General features: G+C 35.6%; 1 protein-coding gene across 4 annotated transcripts in view; it reads right to left on the bottom strand.

Moving 5' to 3' along the window:
* The window catches only part of mre11 (double strand break repair nuclease mre11), a 55,367-nt gene that overhangs the window by 7,361 nt on the left and 25,340 nt on the right, over positions 1–22,666 (bottom strand). For all 4 annotated transcript variants that reach the window (XM_083135872.1, XM_083135869.1, XM_083135870.1 and 1 more), the window contains exons 7-13: positions 21,108–21,295; positions 16,072–16,135; positions 14,923–15,137; positions 12,505–12,668; positions 9,226–9,349; positions 6,447–6,764; positions 846–975 (exon numbers count right to left, since the gene is read on the bottom strand). In XM_083135872.1, the coding sequence (XP_082991998.1) occupies positions 853–975; positions 6,447–6,764; positions 9,226–9,349; positions 12,505–12,668; positions 14,923–15,137; positions 16,072–16,135; positions 21,108–21,295 (1,196 nt within the window). In that variant the 3' untranslated portion in view covers positions 846–852. The remainder of the gene's footprint in view (positions 1–845; positions 976–6,446; positions 6,765–9,225; positions 9,350–12,504; positions 12,669–14,922; positions 15,138–16,071; positions 16,136–21,107; positions 21,296–22,666) is intronic.

Genomic DNA, 22,666 nt, shown 5'->3' with positions numbered 1-22,666 from the left:
TGTGTTCCACGTGGTAAATGGTAGTACTGTGTCGCCCTCTATGAACACGTTTCACGGTGTGCCCGGATACTTTTGATCACATAGAGTATGTGCAGAGAATGTGGAGTTGGACTGTGTGTGGATGAATGCTTCCGGAAATACCACACTTCCACTAAGTATTAAACTTCAAACATTCCAGGAAAAGAAAAGTTTATTCTTTCAGTGCTACAGTTGATTCCCTTACTCTCCCTCTCCCCTCCATCACTACTACTTGACTATCAATAGGATCATACCTAGATATGTACAAGTACACTTGAACAACTATAAGTATATCAGATGTTGTAATTCATGTTTTGTATTTTACATAAAAACATTTTTTTCAGTATGGTATCATACTGAATTTTAACACGGTAGGGAAAGGGTTCAAAGTTACTGGTGTTGATTTTACATTTTTCTACAGGTCAAGTTGAAAATTTTAAAATGCAAGAAAATGTACAATCAATGGAATGGAATTAATTTTAGTGAAGTCTAAATTGTTGTCGAGAGACTTTAAGCCGAAATTCAGGTATTTTGTGTACCTTAGTAAAACTTTTCAGCAAGGCTACTTTTACAACGCAGTCTGATGCAGACAAGGTCTTTTTGGTATTGGACCTCCAATTTAAAGGGGCACCAGATGCACTAAGCTGTTCCAGTAGACTTAAACCCAGGTGATAATATGACCCATTACATACCTTACAACATATCTGTACTGAACATTAGAATCAATGCACTTATGTTTGTATGAGTTCAGTGCTATATAATCACATTAAAATATCTTATATTAACATAATGGCAGAACAAGCATAGTTTTATCAACAATAACTTACTGGAAACTCAATCTGAATCTGAAATATCATACACTATTCCTTTTTTGGCTCTCGATGAAGATCTTGTTGAATTCTGGCTTTGTTTTGAAAATGCATCCATAATGGATGACTGAACCACTGCATTTTTACCCTGAAAAATAATAATAATAATAGAAAAACAATGTAATCACAGAAGGGATGTAGAAATAATGAACAACTTATTTTTACTTTATACATGCTATGCAAGTTTCTGATGATTTATTCCTGTCCTCCAAAGGCCGGTGGAGGGTGGGGGAAACATCATGAGATCAAACTCAAAGTTTTGAATAAATATACATCAATCAATTTAGCATTTAAAGCTATGTAAATGGCATGAATATCGCCTCCTTCCAGTATGAAAGAAACTGTTAGCAAAAAGCAAAATAAATGTTAATCTGAAACTTTGCACATACCAAAGAGTGATAATTTGTTTGTTTGAGTTGGTGTTTTAAGTCCACTTTATGCACAGTAAGGCTAATCGGGACTGAATCTAGTTTAAAGCAGGATCCGAACCACTATGTGCCTCCACCGGGTATCGAACCCGGGACCCCTTAATTAGAAGGCAGCGACGCAACCACTGCACCATCGGGGAGGCCCCACCAAAGAGTGACAAGAATAGGTACTTCCAAACATGGCTGTATAGCTGAACAGTTTAAGGCAGTTGCCCATAGCATGGAAGAGGACAGAACAGGCCTCTTGGAACAATTTACCATTGCATACATAACAATTTAAAATCGAGGCTGCCACTGTATACACTTCAGTGTTGAGGTGACACAATACAAAATGTTAACATGTTGGTTCAAATTTGAGTCAAAATGGGCTAATTCTTGTAAAATATGAAAAATCTTTAAGTTTCCTAATTCTATGTAAAAATTGGTTTGGGTGTGAACTGCAAGGCAATGATCACAGGAGAATTTTCATCTGATTAAAGAGAGCAAAAATGATTTACAGTTCCCTTCCAAATCAAGCCGGAATTATGACCTCCATAATTAGCTTTTCTTATGAAGTACAATTTAGAATTTCGTGAGATTACACTGATAAACAATGAAATACTCCTTTAAATAAAACTAAGTGATCTTTATGTATTCAGATGTGCTGATAACGAATATCGCATCCGTTTTCCTATATCACCTAAAGTTTTTGCAGAACACCCACATTTTATAGTTTTATGGTTTCAGGTCTCTGCACCCTGCTCTGCATCCGGCTTAACGTTTGGTTCCTAGCAAATGGATATGAACCTATTAGCGACCTTGTGTGCTTATTACTGGCACTTAATATTTCGTGGAGGAAACATCTGGCAGTAGTGTAATTTTCTGTTTCTCTCTTAAAATTTGTTCTTTTGTGGGTTAGTCGAGTCTTAACTTCCTTACTTCCTTTCCGAAGCCGTATTTTATGTTTGTGTATGTTCGTGAAATTGTGAATGTAATATTGTGTTTAGTGAAGTGAAGTGTAAGTTGTATTTTAACAAAACGATCAGAGCATTCATAATTGTTTTTTTAAAGAAACTCATTATTATCATTATTATTATAACTCAATTAATGAGTTCGCCATACACACATATATATATATATATATATATATATATATATATATATATATATATATATATATATACACACACACCTCACTTTATTTCCCAATCCGAACTAAATGATCTAGTCAGAGACCTCAACCTTTCTAAAGTTCAATCAGAATTATTAGGTTCTCATCTCCGAGGGTGGAATTTATTACAAGATGGTGTTAAGGTGTCATATCGGAAACGTCAACAATCACTGACACATTTTTTTCTGTACGTAATGACTTAATTTACTGCAATGATGTAGAAGGCCTTCTGCAAGAACTTGGAAGGAGTCACAACCCAAACGAGTGGAGACTATTTTTAGATTCATCTAAGAATAGTTTAAAAGTACTATTGTTTCACAATGGGAATATATACCCATCAGTACCCCTTGCCTATTCTTCCACCATGAAGGAAACATATGAAAATATGAATACAATATTAAAAGTGATAAATTATGAAAAATATGGTTGGCAGATATGCGGAGACCTCAAAATGATTGGTATACTGTTAGGCATGCAGTCTGGGTTTACAAAATTTTGTTGCTTTCTTTGCGAATGGGACAGCTGGGCAAAAGATAAACATTACAACATTGTGGATTGGCCCATACGAAAAACTTAATTCCTGGAGAGAAGTGTGTTAGGAATCACCCTCTACTTGAGAAAGACAAGATTTTGGTACCACCGTTGAATATAAAGTTAGGGCTGATGAAAAATGTTGTTAAGGCTTTGGATTAACACGGTGAGGGTTTTGGGCACTTGAGAAAAACATTTCCTAAACTCAGTGATAGTAAGTTAAAAGAAGGCATATTTATTGGGCCGCAAATCCGTGAGATCATTCATGATGACAACTTTGTGGAATTGCTAACAGAAAAAGAGAAATGCGCATGGTTAGCTTTCAGACAAGTATGCTGTAATTTTCTTGGAAATGTGAAAGCTCACAACTACAAGGAACTTGTTAAGAACTTATTGAAGTGTTATCAGCGCATGGGGTGCAATATGTCCTTGAAAATTCACTTTTTACATTCGCATTTGGACTTTCCCCCCCCCCCCCCTAACTTGGGCGCGGTTAGTGACGAATGCGGCGAGAGATTTCACCAGGATATTTCTGTCATGGAGAAACGATATGCAGGAAAATCGGTACAGAACATGTTAGCAGACTACTGTTGGAACCTCAAGGAAGAGGTTTCTGGTGGCAGTTACAAACGGCAGAGTTCAAGAAAGAAAGTTCGACAATGTGAGTAAAAATGTGTTTTTTTCCTTTTTTTTGCATGAAATTTCTTCATTGAACAGTCAAAATCGGTCCTATATATTTTTTATATTTCATAGTTATTCACTTCATTATTTAAATCTTATTTCATGAGCAAACAAACAAAAATAATTTCAAATTTCGATGTATTATTACAAAGTGAATTAAATTTTTATTAAAAACAAAAAATGAAAATCCAGGGAAAACGATAGGTGATACAGCATTTCTACTTTCAGATTTGGATTCAGCGGGGTCGAATTATAAATAATCACCTATTTTCGTTCAAAGGAGCAAAAAAAAGTTTGAATTTGTTCATCAGTGTTATTGATTTTTCAGCTCCCTTTTTCTTTTTTTTTCTTTCCAAAATATTTGGATGGTGGCCACATGATGTCTGAGGCAGGTTATGCAACTTTTCAACTACAAATTGCAAATTAACATTTGGCTAATAACACTGATGAACAAATTCAAACTTTTTTTTGCTCCTTTGAACGAAAATAGGTGATTATTTATAATTCGACCCCGCTGAATCCAAATCTGAAAGTAGAAATGCTGTATCACCTATCGTTTTCCCTGGATTTTCATTTTTTGTTTTTAATAAAAATTTAATTCACTTTGTAATAATACATCGAAATTTGAAATTATTTTTGTTTGTTTGCTCATGAAATAAGATTTAAATAATGAAGTGAATAACTATGAAATATAAAAAATATATAGGACCGATTTTGACTGTTCAATGAAGAAATTTCATGCAAAAAAAAGGAAAAAAACACATTTTTACTCACATTGTCGAACTTTCTTTCTTGAACTCTGCCGTTTGTAACTGCCACCAGAAACCTCTTCCTTGAGGTTCCAACAGTAGTCTGCTAACATGTTCTGTACCGATTTTCCTGCATATCGTTTCTCCATGACAGAAATATCCTGGTGAAATCTCTCGCCGCATTCGTCACTAACCGCGCCCAAGTTAGGGGGGGGGGGGGGGGGGGAAAGTCCAAATGCGAATGTAAAAAGTGAATTTTCAAGGACATATTGCACCCCATGCGCTGATAACACTTCAATAAGTTCTTAACAAGTTCCTTGTAGTTGTGAGCTTTCACATTTCCAAGAAAATTACAGCATACTTGTCTGAAAGCTAACCATGCGCATTTCTCTTTTTCTGTTAGCAATTCCACAAAGTTGTCATCATGAATGATCTCACGGATTTGCGGCCCAATAAATATGCCTTCTTTTAACTTACTATCACTGAGTTTAGGAAATGTTTTTCTCAAGTGCCCAAAACCCTCACCGTGTTAATCCAAAGCCTTAACAACATTTTTCATCAGCCCTAACTTTATATTCAACGGTGGTACCAAAATCTTGTCTTTCTCAAGTAGAGGGTGATTCCTAACACTCTTCTCTCCAGGAATTAAGTTTTTCGTATGGGCCAATCCACAATGTTGTAATGTTTATCTTTTGCCCAGCTGTCCCATTCGCAAAGAAAGCAACAAAATTTTGTAAACCCAGACTGCATGCCTAACAGTATACCAATCATTTTGAGGTCTCCGCATATCTGCCAACCATATTTTTCATAATTTATCACTTTTAATATTGTATTCATATTTTCATATGTTTCCTTCATGGTGGAAGAATAGGCAAGGGGTACTGATGGGTATATATTCCCATTGTGAAACAATAGTACTTTTAAACTATTCTTAGATGAATCTAAAAATAGTCTCCACTCGTTTGGGTTGTGACTCCTTCCAAGTTCTTGCAGAAGGCCTTCTACATCATTGCAGTAAATTAAGTCATTACGTACAGAAAAAAATGTGTCAGTGATTGTTGACGTTTCCGATATGACACCTTAACACCATCTTGTAATAAATTCCACCCTCGGAGATGAGAACCTAATAATTCTGATTGAACTTTAGAAAGGTTGAGGTCTCTGACTAGATCATTTAGTTCGGATTGGGAAATAAAGTGAGGTGTGTGTGTATATATATATATATATATATATATATATATATATATATATGTATGGCGAACTCATTAATTGAGTTATAATAATAATGATAATAATGAGTTTCTTTAAAAAAACAATTATGAATGCTCTGATCGTTTTGTTAAAATACAACTTACACTTCACTTCACTAAACACAATATTACATTCACAATTTCACGAACATACACAAACATAAAATACGGCTTCGGAAAGGAAGTAAGGAAGTTAAGACTCGACTAACCCACAAAAGAACAAATTTTAAGAGAGAAACAGAAAATTACACTACTGCCAGATGTTTCCTCCACGAAATATTAAGTGCCAGTAATAAGCACACAAGGTCGCTAATAGGTTCATATCCATTTGCTAGGAACCAAACGTTAAGCCGGATGCAGAGCAGGGTGCAGAGACCTGAAACCATAAAACTATAAAATGTGGGTGTTCTGCAAAAACTTTAGGTGATACAGGAAAACGGATGCGATATTCGTTATCAGCACATCTGAATACATAAAGATCACTTAGTTTTATTTAAAGGAGTATTTCATTGTTTATCAGTGTAATTATTATAAATAACCCTGTTACCAGATCCTCAAGATGTAAAAATTCTTTTGGAATATTCTGCATATTTTATGGAACCAATTAATATAGTTTGAAAATATGCAGACAGGCTAACAAGAAGAGAAACCCCAAAACACAATTTCCTTTGCAAATTAAAACCAAACATCTATGAAACTGCCAAACATGACATATTCTAGGAAACAACATTTCACCAAAACAAACAGGAAAAAAGTACATTTATACTTACACGGCCTCTTCCCCTGGACGTTTGACCACCTCTACTTCCACGACCCCTTCCACGAGTGCTGGTTGCTACTGGGAGATTATCATTGCTGTCATCATCATCATCATCATCTTGAAATCCGTTGGCAGCAGACCCTCTGCCTCTTCCCCTGGGTGCATTTCTTGCTCTGCCCCTGCCCCTCCCTTGACCACGGCCTCTTGACGTCGTGCGCACTGCGGCTGCCTTGTCTTCTGTATCAGAGTCAAAGCTTCTGTCAGATATTGTATCTTCCCCCCGTGGTCGAGGTTGTTGCCTATCAGCACTTTGCAGAAACTGCCGGGCCTGAAGAAAAAGAAGAGATTGTGTTTATGGCAGAAATATGGTAAAAATTCACTTACATATATAAAGAAACAAGAGCTCCATGCTGCTTGCAAATATATTTTAAACTAACGATGCACGCAGTAAACACAGTTTTAGTATTTCATAAGTAATGTTTGGTGTTTATGCGTTGTGAATTTGGATGTTCTCCATCCCAGTGAAGGCAGTGGATGTTCAAAATTAATTGGAAAACATCCAAATTCGTAATGCGGTAACACCAAACATATGAAATATTTTAAATCACTTATCAAATTCCTTAAACTGTCACTATTAAGGGTGAGATAATACTGATACTTCAATTAAATTTTAATATGTAAACTAGGGATTAATCGGTACTCTATCGCTATCGGCCGATATAGGCATATCAGTGTAATATCTTATAGATTAGTGCAAAATTCTGCCGTTTTGTTGTATTTTTATGGATAATCTCCATGTCCTACTTTCTAAAAACTTAAATGTCTAAATATTCAACTTCTTTGCAGAGCAGTCACCTCGAAACACACATTTATTAAGGAGATCAATGAACATTTCAGGTTCTTCAAGGACCATTTCTAATTTTACATTGGATCAGTAGAATAATGGTTATCGGTATCAGTAAATTTTATATCGGTACTTTATCAGTATCAGCCAAAATTTCATATCAGCCTATCCCTAGTGTAAACATAACATATCTACCTGCCAAATTTCCACACTGATGCATCATTTCCAAGATATTTAGAATCTGTGAAAGCATTAAGTTCAATTGTACTAACCCTATGTTAGTCCCAGATTACAGAAATGCATTGGCTGGTCTCAGTATCCACTCTGCCCTAGTCACCATTCACCATCATATCCTCAAATTAGGGCTGTTGAATATATCAATATACCGAAGTCAATACTGTTACTAGCAAATACCAGGACACAGGTACTGCTAACCCTGAAATATCATTATACCAAGAACTGATATTTTCATAATGTTTTTGGTATTTACTCATATCTTGTGGGTGTGCGAATTACTCACAATTACAGAATAATAAGTATTCTTAAAAAAGTATATTTAAAAATACTAAACTTATTTTACTTACGATTAGTGAGTATGTACAATTTCAAACAACGTTTCAGGAATCAACTGTTCCCTTCATCAGGTTCATTCTTGACTAGCGAGATCGCTTCATAGCCAGGTCAAAATGAATTAAAAACTGAAAATCTTGAGGAAATTTTGGGATTTTGGAATCCTTGAACCCATGAACGTAAAATCAGGGTTTCACTGTAGTTCACTCCATAAGAAAACCATGTGAGATAACACAATTTATTAACTAAAAAGTTATTTTCATAATTGGGAAAAGAGAGACGCGGTAGTATATAAATACGGAGAAACTAGTACTCACTTTTATCCACGAAGCTGTGTTTTTCTTTTTCGTTTAATTTCAGTGGCCACTGCCACCATCCTCGTTGGAACTTGCTGTACTGTTGCTTGGCGTGCATCTTTTGTTTGTAGTTCTCTGGCTGCCGCTAGGTGCGCTGTTGTTAACTGTGCGTCTGGGTCTGTGTCGTTGTCGTCTGCTATTTCCAGGTGATAACTGTTGTAGTAGGGGAATCCAAGTGTGGTGCGCTTGCCAGCTATCGATGTTTAGCTCGTGGGGGAAGTGCATTATGGCATGTGTTTCCTTGATTTTGGTGTCTACGAGCATGTGGGCAGTGTGTTTGACTTTGAATTTTATGGCTATTGTATTTGATATGTTTAGCAAGACCAGTAGTGGGTTGGGCTTTTTTTCGCATCTGCTAGGTGCTGTTGGATTCTTTCATTGACAGATCTGATGGACCTGTCGATGTAATGTGCCTTGCATTCACACTCTGCATCGTATACACCTGGGTTATCAAGGGGGGAGAGGAAGTATCCTTTGTGTTTCTTCAGTTTATCAGCTATTTTGGAATTGGGTTTGTGCGCTACTTTGATGCCATATGGGAGAAGGGCTTTGGATATGCGGTTGGAAGTGGTGGGATGGTAGAGGAAGGCAAACCATTTATATTGGCCGCTGAAGGTCGATTGTCGCTGGGTTGCTTGCGGATGGGTTGATTGTGGTTGGTGAGGGTGTCTGACCTGTTTTTCCGCTGAAACATGGCTACACTGAAGCACAACTTTCCACTTGGTGCCAAGCAACAATACAGCAAGTTCCAACAAGGATGGTGGCGGTGGCCACTGAAATTAATCGAAAAAGAAAAAACAGTTTCGCGGATAAAAGTGCTAGTTTCTCCGTATTTAAAAACTTATATTGTTGTTACGGCATATTTACACAAACTTTATGTAAAAAAAATTCCTATTCCTACTCATTACTGTGTTATTTTTCATCTTGAAAGCTTGTCATCATGTATATTAACACAGTGAGAGATCTTTTAAGTTTTCTACATGTTAGTTTCATCACTATCTACACACAACAGATCCTACCTCAGCCACCTCTTCTTCAGACCGTTGCTGCCTTTGTTCCTGGAAACTCTTTACTTCATCTTCAATGTTATTCTCATCCACATCTTTCGTCTTCAAGTAACAAACTGTCTTGTTCACTTGGTGACTGTAGAGAATGAAGAAGAATTTCAACTTGGCATGCAAAGAAGAAATAATTAGACTAATTCTTCGGAGTACATCTTACTGTTGTATTATTACTTTCAACTCTTGTCCAAAATGATTTATAGTATACCCTATGATTTTCACAAGATAAAACATTGTGCATATGTACAATATAACTCTATATATAAATTAGGGATGGGACCGATTAATCGGTACTCTATCGGTATCGGCCGATATAGGCATATCGGTGTATCGGTAAAATTACCGATTATTTTACCGATCCGATATATCGATAAATATCTGATAATTTAGTGCAAAATTCTGCCATTTTGTTGTTATTTTTATGGATATTCTCCATGCCCTACTTTCTAAAAAATTAAATGTCTAAATATGCAATTTCTTTTGCACTGCAGTCACCTTGAAACACACATTTATTAAGGAGGTCAATGAACCTTTCAGCTTCTTCAAGGACCATTTCTAATTTTATATCGTTACTTTATCGTTATTGGCCAAAATTTCATATCGGCCCATCCCTAATATAAATAACATTATTCAGTACAGTGTATTGGTACTGAAAAGGGTTAAAAAATTGTTAGATATTTACAACAGTAACTATTACACATATACCTTTACAACAATAACAATAAGTGCACTGTAACTACAGTAATACTAGTTTTAATGTCAACTGTATGTTTGCTGAGTGAATTATGTATTGGACTAATGAGTCACCATGCTACTGTCATGACAGAACATGTTTAAGGCTCAGCTCGACCTTTGGCCAACACCAGCAAATCCATTCTTGAAACTTCCTCTCCTTTTGAAAAACTGCTAGGATATTCCAAAATGTGAGGAGTTACAACTGCTTAGAATTCCTTCTAGAGCATTCACGCGAATCTTCATGTGGTTTGCTTTTGCTGTTGTATAGATATTTGCAATAGTTTAATAGGCTTATCAAGCCATAGAACTATTGGACTATTGGACACATCTAGAAAAGAGAAAAAAATAAAAAACAAAACAACACAAGAGAGCGCAGTCAAACCCCATGAAGATTCACGTGAATGCTCTAGAAGGAATTCTACGCACATGTAATTCTTCAAATTTTGGAACATCATATCGGTTTATTTTGTAAAGAGAGGAAATTTCTAAAGGGCTTTGCTGGCATCGGCCAAAGTTCCAACTGAGCGTTATAAAATATATTTTGGATTATTTAAAATTTTGTTTGCTTGAAATGGGCATGGTCCTATGAAATTTAGATAAGTTTTTCACTTATTACTTTCAAAATTTTGCTTATCCATTAATATATTTTTAGCAAATTCAATGCAGTATTGTTCTGAAATTTTAAAAAAATGGAAACAAATGTGGTTTTCAAGCTCTGTCCGTTTATAATGCTATCTTATTTCACAAGTTTATTCCTTCACTATTAGTGAAGCACCTGGCATTGATTTAATACCAGCTGAGTTAATTAAATATGGCGGAAATTCATTAATATGTCAAATTCATAAATTAATTTGTTTAATATGGAATAAAGAAGAAATCCCTCAACAGTGGAAAGAATCCATAATTGTCCCTGTGTTTAAAAAAGGTGATAAAATGAACTGCAATAATTACCGTGGAATTTATCTACTCTCAACAACATATAAAATATTATCTAACATTATTTTAACAAGACTAACCCCATATGCTAATGAAATTATAGGTGATTATCAATGTGGATTTAAACGTAACAGATCAACTACAGATCAAATTTTTCACATCAGACAGACACTTGAAAAAAAGTGGGAATATAATCAAAATGTCCATCAGTTATTCATTGATTTCAAAAAAGCATATGATTCGGTCAAATTTACAATTCATGATGGGTTAAAACAAGGAGATGCATTATCTCCATTGCTCTTTAATTTTGCCTTAGAATATGCTGTTAGTAAGGTAAAAGAAACTAAAGAAGGACTAAAATTAAATGGTGTGACTCAGTTGTTAGCATATGCAGATGATGTAGACTTACTGGGGGATGATGTGAATACAATTAAGAATAATGCTAAAATATTTTTCAAAACTGCTAAAGAGATAGGTTTGGAAGTTAACAAAGAGAAAACTAAATATATGCTTACAGGCCGAAACCAAGTGTTAGGTAATAATCAAAATCTAATTATTGATAACAACTCGTTTGAACCAGTTTCCAAATTCAAATACTTAGGAGTAATATTAACAAATGAAAATTATATTAAAGAGGAAATAAAAAGTAGGCTTAATTCAGGAAATGCATGTTACTTCTCTCTTCATAAACTTTTGTCTTCTCGTTTAATATCTAAGAAACTAAAAGTTAAAATATACAAAACAGTAATTTTGCCTGTAGTATTATATGGATGTGAAACTTGGTCCCTTACATTGAAAGAGGAACATAAATTGAGAGTATTTGAAAATAAGATCCTTAGGAAAATCTTTGGACCTAAAAGGGATGAGGAGACAGGTGAGTGGAGAAGGTTACATAATTTAGAACTACATAATTTGTATTCATGTCCAGATATTATTAGAATAATTAAATCAAGAAGACTTAGGTGGGCAGGCCATGTGGCACGAATGGGAGAGGAAAGAGGAGTTTACAGGATTCTTGTTGGGAAACCTGATGGTAAGAGACCTGTAGGAAGGCCAAGACGAAGATGGAGGGACAACGTTGAGATGGACCTAAGGGAAATCGGTAGGGATGGAAAAGAGTATATAGATCTTGCTCAAGATAGGGAAAGATGGAAGGCCTGTGTTGCTGCAGCCATGAACCTTCGGGTTTAAGAAGGCTAGAGAGTTAGTTAGTTAGTTACTATTAGTGTACAATCTGTCAGGATATTTATAATACACAAACAGCAGAATACGTTATCATATTTTTCTGTTTGATCAATGCATATACCAGAATTGGTTAAATACTGTTGCACTGGGTGCTAAAATTACTGGCGAGTTCATAGGAATTTGGATTTACTGATACTCCACCTTCCTAACAGCACATGCAAATTCACTTGTGGTTCAAAGACCTGCTCAATCCTTAACTCCTCCCCAACTCTACATTTTCACAAAACAGCTGCAGACTTTTACTTTCCACCAACTATAACTTCATGGTCCCTAATGTATTGTTTACACAACATAATAAATGAGATGTATATATTCCCTTACTTGACCATTTCCACTGGAGCATCTTTGTCATCTTTATCAACGAAACTCATCATGGCTTCGACCATCCCTTTTGCCGAAAGCACCTGCAACTGGCTACTGTTCTCCGGTTGCTTGAAGTACTTTTCTACAACACTCTCCACTCGAACATCCCAATCAGCATTCACCTGGTGAGAAAGGTACGACTATTGAAAAAGGTTATACAGAGGTACTGAACGTAAACATATCAGGCAGATAGTTGTAAAACATAACTTGAATTAGGTTTTGGAAGAAAACGACGAGTATACTAATTAGAAAATGAACATATAGGACCTGAAACTAATAAACCCGATATATTAAAGTTAGCACATGTTGTATGCGATCAGATTTTAAGGTTCTGACATTATGTACAAAATAAAATTTATTAATTACTACACTGTTCATATCAAGTGGTAAGTACTAAGGGTCAATCCATCTGGTTACATGAATAAGTAATGGTTTGCAATTCTTGTATCACACTGGCAGACTACTAGTTATACAAATTTTATGTAAGTATCAGTATTGCTAAAATTTTCATAAAAACTGATAAATTTCCACTTTACAGAGATTCCTTGGAATACTAATACAGTTAGTACTGCAAATACCCAATACTGCAAGGAGGGGCAAGCATGGTATTTTTTCCAGGGTGGTAAATGAGGCATATTGCCGCCATTATAAAGTTGCCCTCTCAAAAAACACCACTTGAGTTTGAAATTATCACGTTCCTTCATACCCATTATAATAATTAATATAAATCACTGAGACTGAAATATGTAACACCATTAAGCCTTGTTTCCATGATATCAAAAACTCAATATGCTGACCAAGGCAGAATTTATTTTATTTTAAAACAAACTAAACATAACGTTTCAACCTTATAGCAAGGTCTTCATCATAACGTTTCAACCTTCTAGCAAAGTCTTCATCAGACTCTGTACCAAGTACAAATGAAACAAGGTACAAAACAGGAAGATATATGTATATACACAAAAATCACTAAGGTTGAAACGTTACGTACAGTTTGTTTTAAAATAAAATAAATTCGTCCTTGGTCAGTACATTGAGTTTTTCATGAAATATGTACTTTTAATTTGACATTCATTTTTCAGAGGGTAGGGCATGGCCATCCTTGCCCCCCCTTACTTCCGGACGTCCATGCCTCTATATACTTTTACCTAGAAATTTAATAAAGAGGAATCTCATTGCTGTTATTAAACGATATTATACTCTTAAAGAAAATGAAGTATTTTCAAGCCGATAACAATTCCAAGCAACTACGGGGGAGGGGGCTGCTATATTCCCTATGTAATTGAACTTTCCTGCTTTCGTCTCTAGCATATTTCTTGTTATTAAAACTCACATGCTTTATTCATCAGTTAAGCAGCCTCTATGTTGCTGCATTTAATATATACATATATGATATGCCTAAAATTACACCAAAGGACTTAGTTGGGTCCGGACACACACTATATACGAATGAGATTTTTCTTTCCCAACTGAACTTTTATCAAGGTTTTTGACTCCCTAATCAGAGTGCCTTCGCATGTCTCTTAAAGGATGCAGTATTCTTTTCTGACATTTAATTCCTCACCAACTTCCATTTTTATACCTAATTCGTAATCTTCCTCTGACACGAGTTAAAATCATTATTTCTCTCAATTTACCATCTGCTTTATTATGCTAACATTGTCTTCACAAAGTTTCATAAAGAAAACTTCTAAAACTCCAGGATACATGATTTAAATAATAATACCTCTCACTTGGTAACATAAATTTGACACCTTTTGTTGGTAACAGGTGTTACTTGTCACTCCAGAGGTGTAGTACACAATTTAAATATGATAATACATGCAAGTTTTTTCCTAAGAATTATTATATGATGCATTACTTTATTTTATTGTAATTTATTTAATTTTTTACAATTCTGAAAGTAAAATTAAATAAAATTACTCAGTTAAAAAAGGCTGGATTACGACCAGATCCATACACACTTCAAGAGAGAGTTGTCACATGTTCTTCTACATTGTCCGCAATTTCAGAATCTCTGTAGACATTCTCTTCTCTTGAAATTTCACACATACAAGTAGTGAATTCATGGTCAGTCCCCTTCTTGAATGCCATTTTGCATAAGTGTAGACTTTTTTCCCCTCATGTATAGAAGGTAACAGGGGTGATACACCACTCCTAGCATCAACAATGTATCTTTGCAAGAACTGAACTACACCTACTAGTAAAGTTAATTATACATGAAGATTATGTAATTGTGTTTGAAAATTTTCGCAAGAATATCAACAAAAAGAAAATCACTCTGGAGTGCTGCACCACCACTGTCACCATCAAAGGGATGATGATGATAATGATGAAAATAATAACAAATAGGAAATTAAATGATAGATATCTTACAATTGTCATTGGAAGAACAGCTCTCATAGCATCTTCATCAAAGTTCTCCTCCTTCTTGACGCCAACCCGTTCCTTCCGGAACAGAACAATGTCACCAACATTCGCAACTCGATCATGGAAATTTTGACCAAATCTTGCAATATTGAAGACATGCTTCTCGTTTAGGTATTCCACTCTCAACCTTATTAGAGGTAGGGTAGGCTGCTTTTCATGGCCTGAAGATAGCAAAATGGTGAACACATACGATTGGCATCCAATTATAAATGCATAATGAGTACACTTGGAGCCACGGCAAAATGCATGATCCGAATGAAAATAGCTGAAATAATACTTGCTTGCATATTAGTGAGAATCTGTACTAGCATGCCCTGTTGAGTGGACATTATCTATTTTCTAGTGCTTTCTATTTTTACTTATTCAAACACTACATTTAAAGACAGAACCTGTGCTCTTTTCTTCAGGTAGACAAATTTCATTTCTGTCACCGATGGGGTTAAACACCAACTACTCCACGATTCTCCCAGAATTATATAAAAAAGCCTACAACCTATCCTAGTTTAGATTTCAAGCAAAAATTGTTCCTCTTCTCAGAAAATAAAATTAGTAACTTAAACGTAACAAAAAATAGTACAGAATCCTGGGGACCCAGGCATAGTTGACTGATACACCAGATTTGTAGTATATCACAGGGCGACAGTTTCAATGTCCACCACCAGCAAAAAGAAAAATAAATTTTCTCACCTGAAGATAAGAGAAGTATAATATTCAAATAAACAAGAATTAACATTGCATGCTCAGCAAAAGAAGTTTTATTATCATTATAGGGGCGCACTATGTGAATTAGTTCTGCTTTATGTCCTATTTTTGCTATTAGAAGCAAATTCTCTAGAAAATGTATAATGTTTCTCCTAATATTCTACATGATGGGGCTGCCAATGTGCATGATAAAACATTCTCCAATAAATTTGGCATGCCTGTAGAGCAAATACGACTTTTATAAATAAGAGTGACAAGTGTCTGGCCTTGACACAAAGAAATACTTTCTGTGCTAAGATGTATATTAAAGAAACACATTCTAATATGTCCATGTAATGTTCTATGTGTAATTCATACAAACACTATACTTTAGAATGTGTCTTATTTAAATACCTGTTTCTTGTTTTGTTGCACTTTCAATCATACCCTCAACATATTCCTTCACATAGTCCATTACCTGGAATACAAGATAATGGATAATTAATAACCATCAAGTTTATCAATTCTAAATTTTAGTAACTGGGATTAATCAACATCATTCAAAGTGAGCATAAAACTACATTTTTATGTGCCGTAAAAAAACAACAAAAACAAATTAAAAGGCATGTCTGCAAATGTGAATTATCAATATTTCAGAAATCTAATGAGATCATTTATACTTATATTAAATACCAACACAAAAACACTCTTCCAGATTCTCACATATGCCAATCCTTGAAAATTGTAACAAAATTTGTTCAAAATATTGATTAATTTGTATTTCACTGCAATTACGAGGGCTATCCAGAAAGTCACTCATGTTTTGGCGGGGTGCCGCTAGGGGCAGGGCGAGCTGTGCAATTTTGTGCAGTGACTTCCGTCCGTTCAGTGCACAACCAGCTGTGGACAAGTGAAGTTCGTGTTGCTTCTGCTCTGTTCATAATACATTGTTAGAGGCACATATTTTTGGTAAATAAAAAAGCAAAATTTCGGTATAAAAACTGAGTCAATTTCGGGTTCAAAAGCGGTAAATAAAATAAAATATCGGTGTTATAGCGGTGAATAATCACATGAAAAGTGGTATATAAAAAGACATTTTGGTTTTAAAATTGTGAATATAATCCTAAATTTGATTTAAAAACTACACTTATTCTACAGAATTAACATTTCACTTCTAATAGGCCATTTATGTAGTATCCGAGTATTAAGTTTATTTCTGTGTAAAGGAGTCAATTTTTGTTTCTCCAATATTAACAGCAGAATTAATCAATTTTCTGGGAATTGCATAACTCTCAGGATAATTCAGACCTCAGAAGGTGCCGCATCGGTTAATAAACCCTAAATTTCGTGTTTAAGAGTTAATTTCGCTTTTTGCAGTTCATTTCGCATTATTTCGTGACAAAACATGGTCACAAAATACATCTCACACCTTTCAAAAACATGAAAAATTAACACTACAATGTGGTTTTTCAAATTTCGTTTTTTTGTCAAAAACGAAATATGCATGCCCCTATACATTGTTAACATGAGTGCTCAGATTGAAAATCTCGCCAGTTGTGAAGTGAGGTCGGTCATACGATTTTTGTTGGCGAAAGACACTAAACCGATTGACATTCATCGACAACTCTGTGAAGTTTATGGTAAAGATGTGATGAGTGAAAGTGGAGTGAGGCGTTGGTGCCTCATGTTTAAAGATGGCTGCACAAACTTTCACGATGAAGACCGAAGTGGGCGACCAAGCATTGTGACAGATGAACTGGTTGCAAAAATCAATGACAAGATTCATGAAAATCGCCGTTTTACGATAACAGAGCTCTTTGGGAGGTTTTCGACCATCTGCCATATAGCTTGGATCTAGCACCACTTGTTTCCCCACATGAAGACCTGGCTAGCAACACAGCGCTTTGATCACGACGCAGACCTTCAGGCTGGTGTGCAGAAATGGTTGGAGTCACAGGCTCCAACTTTTTTATGACAATTGACTTTGTAAGCTTGTTCATCGCTATGATAAGTGCCTAAACTTGTACGGCAAACTATGTCAAAAAGTAGTGTAAGTGTTGCTTCAAAATGTATATAATAAAAAATGTCTACTTTCACTTGTTTTCTTTTTATTCCAAAATGTGAGTTACTTTCTGGATAGCCCACATATATGCATCAATTTGCCAGAGTTTTGCTTTAAAACATTTGAAGAATTACCGTATTTACTCGAGTACCCCTCGCCCTCGAATAAGCCACGCACCTGGATTTCAGAGAAGGAAAAAAAATGACACTATTCAATCTTACACTTCCCTTAAAAATTTCTTAATTTGCTTGTAATTTGCTGTTTCCAGAAATTTAGCCTTTTGTCCTCGAAAAGCTATGCAATTGCCACCCATGTTTAGAAGTATTTCCTTCTTTTTTCTCTCCAATCTCTCACACAACTCTCACTTATATCATATTTATGAGCAGCAGCAAGACTTCCAATTTCCTCCGCTTCTTGAATGACGCATGACTTTTCATGTGCTGTAAAAGATTGCAATATTCTTCCTTTAGTGGTCATCTTGCTTTTAGCATCCATCTGTGAAGCAAGATAAGAAGGTCCCTACTCAAATGAGTCACTGCAACACAAAACAAGTCTTACAACTTCCCCCACCCCAAACCACGCAGCTGGACTGGCCAGACGTAAACATCCACGTGGTTGCTGTCTTTATCTTTTTCTTGGTGCCCGTGTGACTGCAGAATGATTCCCTTGGAAAAAGGTGAAGGAGAATATTCTTTTCCCTTCTGTCTGCAAGCTTTTCATGAATTAAGTTGACTCAATTTTTTAAAGGAGGAGGGGGGAGGTGAAGAAACAACACACATAATGCAGTGCAGGGAGAGATCTGTGATTTAATTAAACCAGGACATATTTAGAATGATTTTTTCCACTTGATACACGAATTATGGCAAACATGTTTTGTTTTCTTTCCAAGGACACAGGCTGTGAGATAACATCTTGATCTCCACTCGTTCTCTCGTAAGCTTGTATAATGGGTTGCATACCTCTGTAGGATAAATTGTTTACGCCTGGTGATAAGCTCTATACTAGAGTAAGCCGCGCACCCTCATTTTCTGCCACGTTTGTAAGGAAAAAAAAGTGCCTGGGGTATTCGAGTAAATAAGGTACATCAAAATATTAAAATTTCTATATCCACAAAATCTATTTTTCCACATAAAACTTGCGCAAAATAAATGAAAATATCAAATTTTGAATAATTTCCAGGATAATTAGGCTCTGCAAAAGTGTTGTGCACTATTGTTGAAGATCTCATACGCAAACTCTAGAAAAGTATTGGACATTATTGGTGAATAAATTCCAACCCATATTTTCTGATACCAATACATTGGCTTCAGTTCTGCCCAATACAAAAATATGTTTCTTTTAGTTGAAACTTCTTTCTGCACTTGATGTTTCAACAGGAAAGGAATTCAAGTGTCTTTTTTTTTTTCTTATATTTGTTTTATATATATATGTGTACTGTAGTAAAGGATAATTTAAATAAAGGTAGTGTGTGCAACAATAATGGGTGAACCGTAATACGAGCAACTGCCGTCCCAGTTTATATCAGAGGCGCATACCCTCGAATGTATGCGGTTGGAAGTTAGGATACATTCGGGGGTTCCCCCATTATTGTCTTTTTTAGTTATTAAAAAAATATGTTTGTGTGTTGAATGAACAAATAAGTTTCAACCACAGAAAATATATTTTTGTACAGGTGTCTAAAAAAAATCAGGTTTTCCACAAAATTCTCCAGACTTTTCCAGACAAAAAACGAAATTTTTTCAGACCAAATCATTAGCACTAATTGATATTACAAGCTTTAGAACATTGTGCAGGGAATGATAATGAAGGACCAATATTAAAGCAGAGGTTTTCTTAGATGATTGTGAGTTACAAGATTATTGAAATATTACACTACCTTGCATCCAATTTCTTGCGAGGACGAGAGATCGGGAGAAGTGTGGTGGGCAGTCGTAGCGAAGATGCCGACATTTTCGACCAGTAACGTCCCGCTTAAGTTTACCCTCGAAAGCATTTTGCTTCGCTTGGAATTGTTTGGAGGTTTCGAATGTGCAACACTGTATAAAGTTTACGTTGCAGACTAAACCGTTAAAAGTCAATGGTTTTCGTGAGCATTGTTTGCAATCTGAAAGCTCTGAGCTTGAGTTGTTCTTCCCTTTGAGACTACAGGTGCCCTGGACAGAGCTGCGAATGGAGTGAGGAACGGACCTTGAACCAAGAGCATGTTAATTTCGTACTGTGTGAAAAAGTGTGGTTTTTCGTTACTTGCCGTGCTACTTATTTGTATAATTGCAGTGTGTGTGTTGTGTGCAAGTGAGGCGATTGAAATGCCAGCCGCAAAGTTCACATTAGAACAAATAATTTTTATGCATGACACTTATGTGAAAACAGACTTGTGTCGAGACGTGTGCAGGCAATTTGTACAGAAATTTCCTGGCGTTTCACTAACAGGTAGAGAGATGGTTAGACGTCTTGTCCTTACATTACGAGAAACCGGATCGTTAAATTTTATAACCCCTAAGCAAAAACGACTGATTCTAACCGAAGAAAAATTCGATGAAATTGGAGCAGCGTTAGAATGCTCTCCAAACAAACCTCTAAATTTCATCAAACGATGCCAGGAATGTGTGAATGTAGGTGGACATCACTTTGAACAACTCTTATAACATAGGTTAGTGCTCAGTTTGCAATATTAATATAAATATCTGCATGCTAAAGATATGTCCATAAAAATAAGCAGGACCTTACTGATCAAAAATGTTGGCATCTCCGCTGGCACCGCCCGCCACACTTCTCCTGATTTGTCGGCCTCGCAATGAATTGGACGCACTGTAGTTGTTCTACCACAAAATCTACTTTTGTCCTACTATTGTAGGGATGGATTGATATGATTCTGCTGATCCAATATAAAACTGCAAACTTTGAAAAACATGAATGTTTCATTCACCTCCTTAATTAATATATGTAACCAGGTGATGCCTTTTTTCTTTTTTAACAAAGTGCACATTAAGGCACTCACTTTACACAATTTCATAATTGGGAAAAGAGACACGCGGTAGTATATAAATATGGAGAAACTAGTATTAACTTTATCTGCGAAAACAGTTTCGCGGATAAAGTGAGTACTAGTTTCTCCATATTTACTTTACACAAGTTGGGAATATGACTGTAAATTATAAACACAAAAAACAACAAAATGGCACAATTTTGCACTAAATTAATGGTATGAAATATTGGTAATTTTGCAAATAAATCAATGACACTTATATTGGCTCATCTTGACAATACTGGCACAGATTTTATGTATCAATTCCACTCTTACTGGAGTACAAACTCGGCTCTAAATTCAATTAAATGTGTGTTGGAAATGCAAACACACAATCTTATGTTCATAAATATTTCAGCTTACCTTTCCAGTCGCCTTATCTTCGTCAAGGTTAATGGAGCTCTCGGACAGAGTGATGGTTTCTAAAACAAATGGCCTTACAGTTTTAAGCTTTATGGGTTTCATATTAAATTTCTTCTTATATACTGAAAGTATCCCGACATGTTTCTCCACAGATTCACCTTTGCACAAAGAAGTGGCCACCGGACTTCCTGGAAACGAAATAAATACAATGCTACAATAATCACCGACTTCATCATATATGTGTATGGGCAAGACTCTAATTTCAAAGATAATTTTTGCTGAAATTACTACTAGAACAGGAAAACAACAGGGTTTTTATAAAGGTGGTGAATTAAACTCTATAATTGTTTATATTGAGTTGATTACATGAAAGTCTTCTCTCCTGTTCACAATACCAAAGTAATCACATATTGTGTTTATTTGAATACATATTTGGATCAGAGTAAATGATTTATCAATATGCATACTAAGATGAAGTATTATATGAAATTGAAAAAGGGACATTCATTAGGGGTGTGTGGCACAGAAAATTTTTGGTCGGGATGGAATATTTTCTTAATCCCTACGTTTGAGATGGGAAAAGTCACAATTTCTCAACACATTTGGGACATTTTTGAGATGAGAAATGTTAAAAAATTTCCGGCACTGTGGAAATCTTGATTTCTGCACATTATTTCCCCTTCAGTGATATTTTGTTTTCATTTATGGAATGGAAACTAACAATTCCGAGAATTGTCAGACACTAACAATGCAGAAAATATCAAGAACTAGCCACTTTAAAAAATGACCATTTGGAATTTCCTGACTGATTGGGATCCCGAAAAGTTGGGAAATAATTTCCCGATCCCAGTATTGACTTTTATGGAACCCGCAATGCCTAGGTTGGAGCTTCATGGCCTTTGATGGTGAGACACTGGCCAAACTAATAATATCTTCTTAAATATTCAACCCTGAGGTTGAATGGCTCAAGATCATTTCCTTTGTCATTCAAAAATTTTAAACCTCCTCCCACACTATTTTCCTGCTCTCTGCATATTTCCTTCTCTCTTTTCTTCCTCGTTTCCCAGCATTGGCATTTTACCAAGAGACCCTGTGGAAGTTGTTTATATTATGCCATTCTTACTTTTCTCCCTCATTTCACTGACATCTTCATTTCTCCATAATTGTTGCATTTCACATCTTGAGCAATTTGTTTGCTAAACTCTACTTGGGCCTGTCAATGTGGAGTTTCCCATCTATTCTTGCTTCAATTCATTATGCTCCTGCGTTTCAGGATACGGACCACCTGCCAGCATCTTATCCAGATGATCAGTTTCCACAGGATTCTCTTCCTATGTGCACATGTCAAAACATGTTTGTTTGAATTATTGTCCTTTTAGATGCTTTTTGGGGGTGATCGTATAATTTTAGGAATTGGCTCTTGTGGCGCTTTTGGTTAATTACAAGATGAGGATACGTGATGATATGATGAAATTGATGAAGACACACTCACAAAGAACACCCATGCTCAGGCCAGGATTTGAACCTGGGATCCCTGGCATCGGTTAAAGAGCCCTCTC

This window comes from Lepisma saccharinum, chromosome 14, assembly GCF_977018435.1.
Source record: "Lepisma saccharinum chromosome 14, izLepSacc3.1, whole genome shotgun sequence".
In the NCBI taxonomy this organism is placed as follows: Eukaryota; Metazoa; Arthropoda; class Insecta; order Zygentoma; family Lepismatidae; genus Lepisma; species Lepisma saccharinum.
This window is presented reverse-complemented; position numbering and strand designations above follow the sequence as displayed.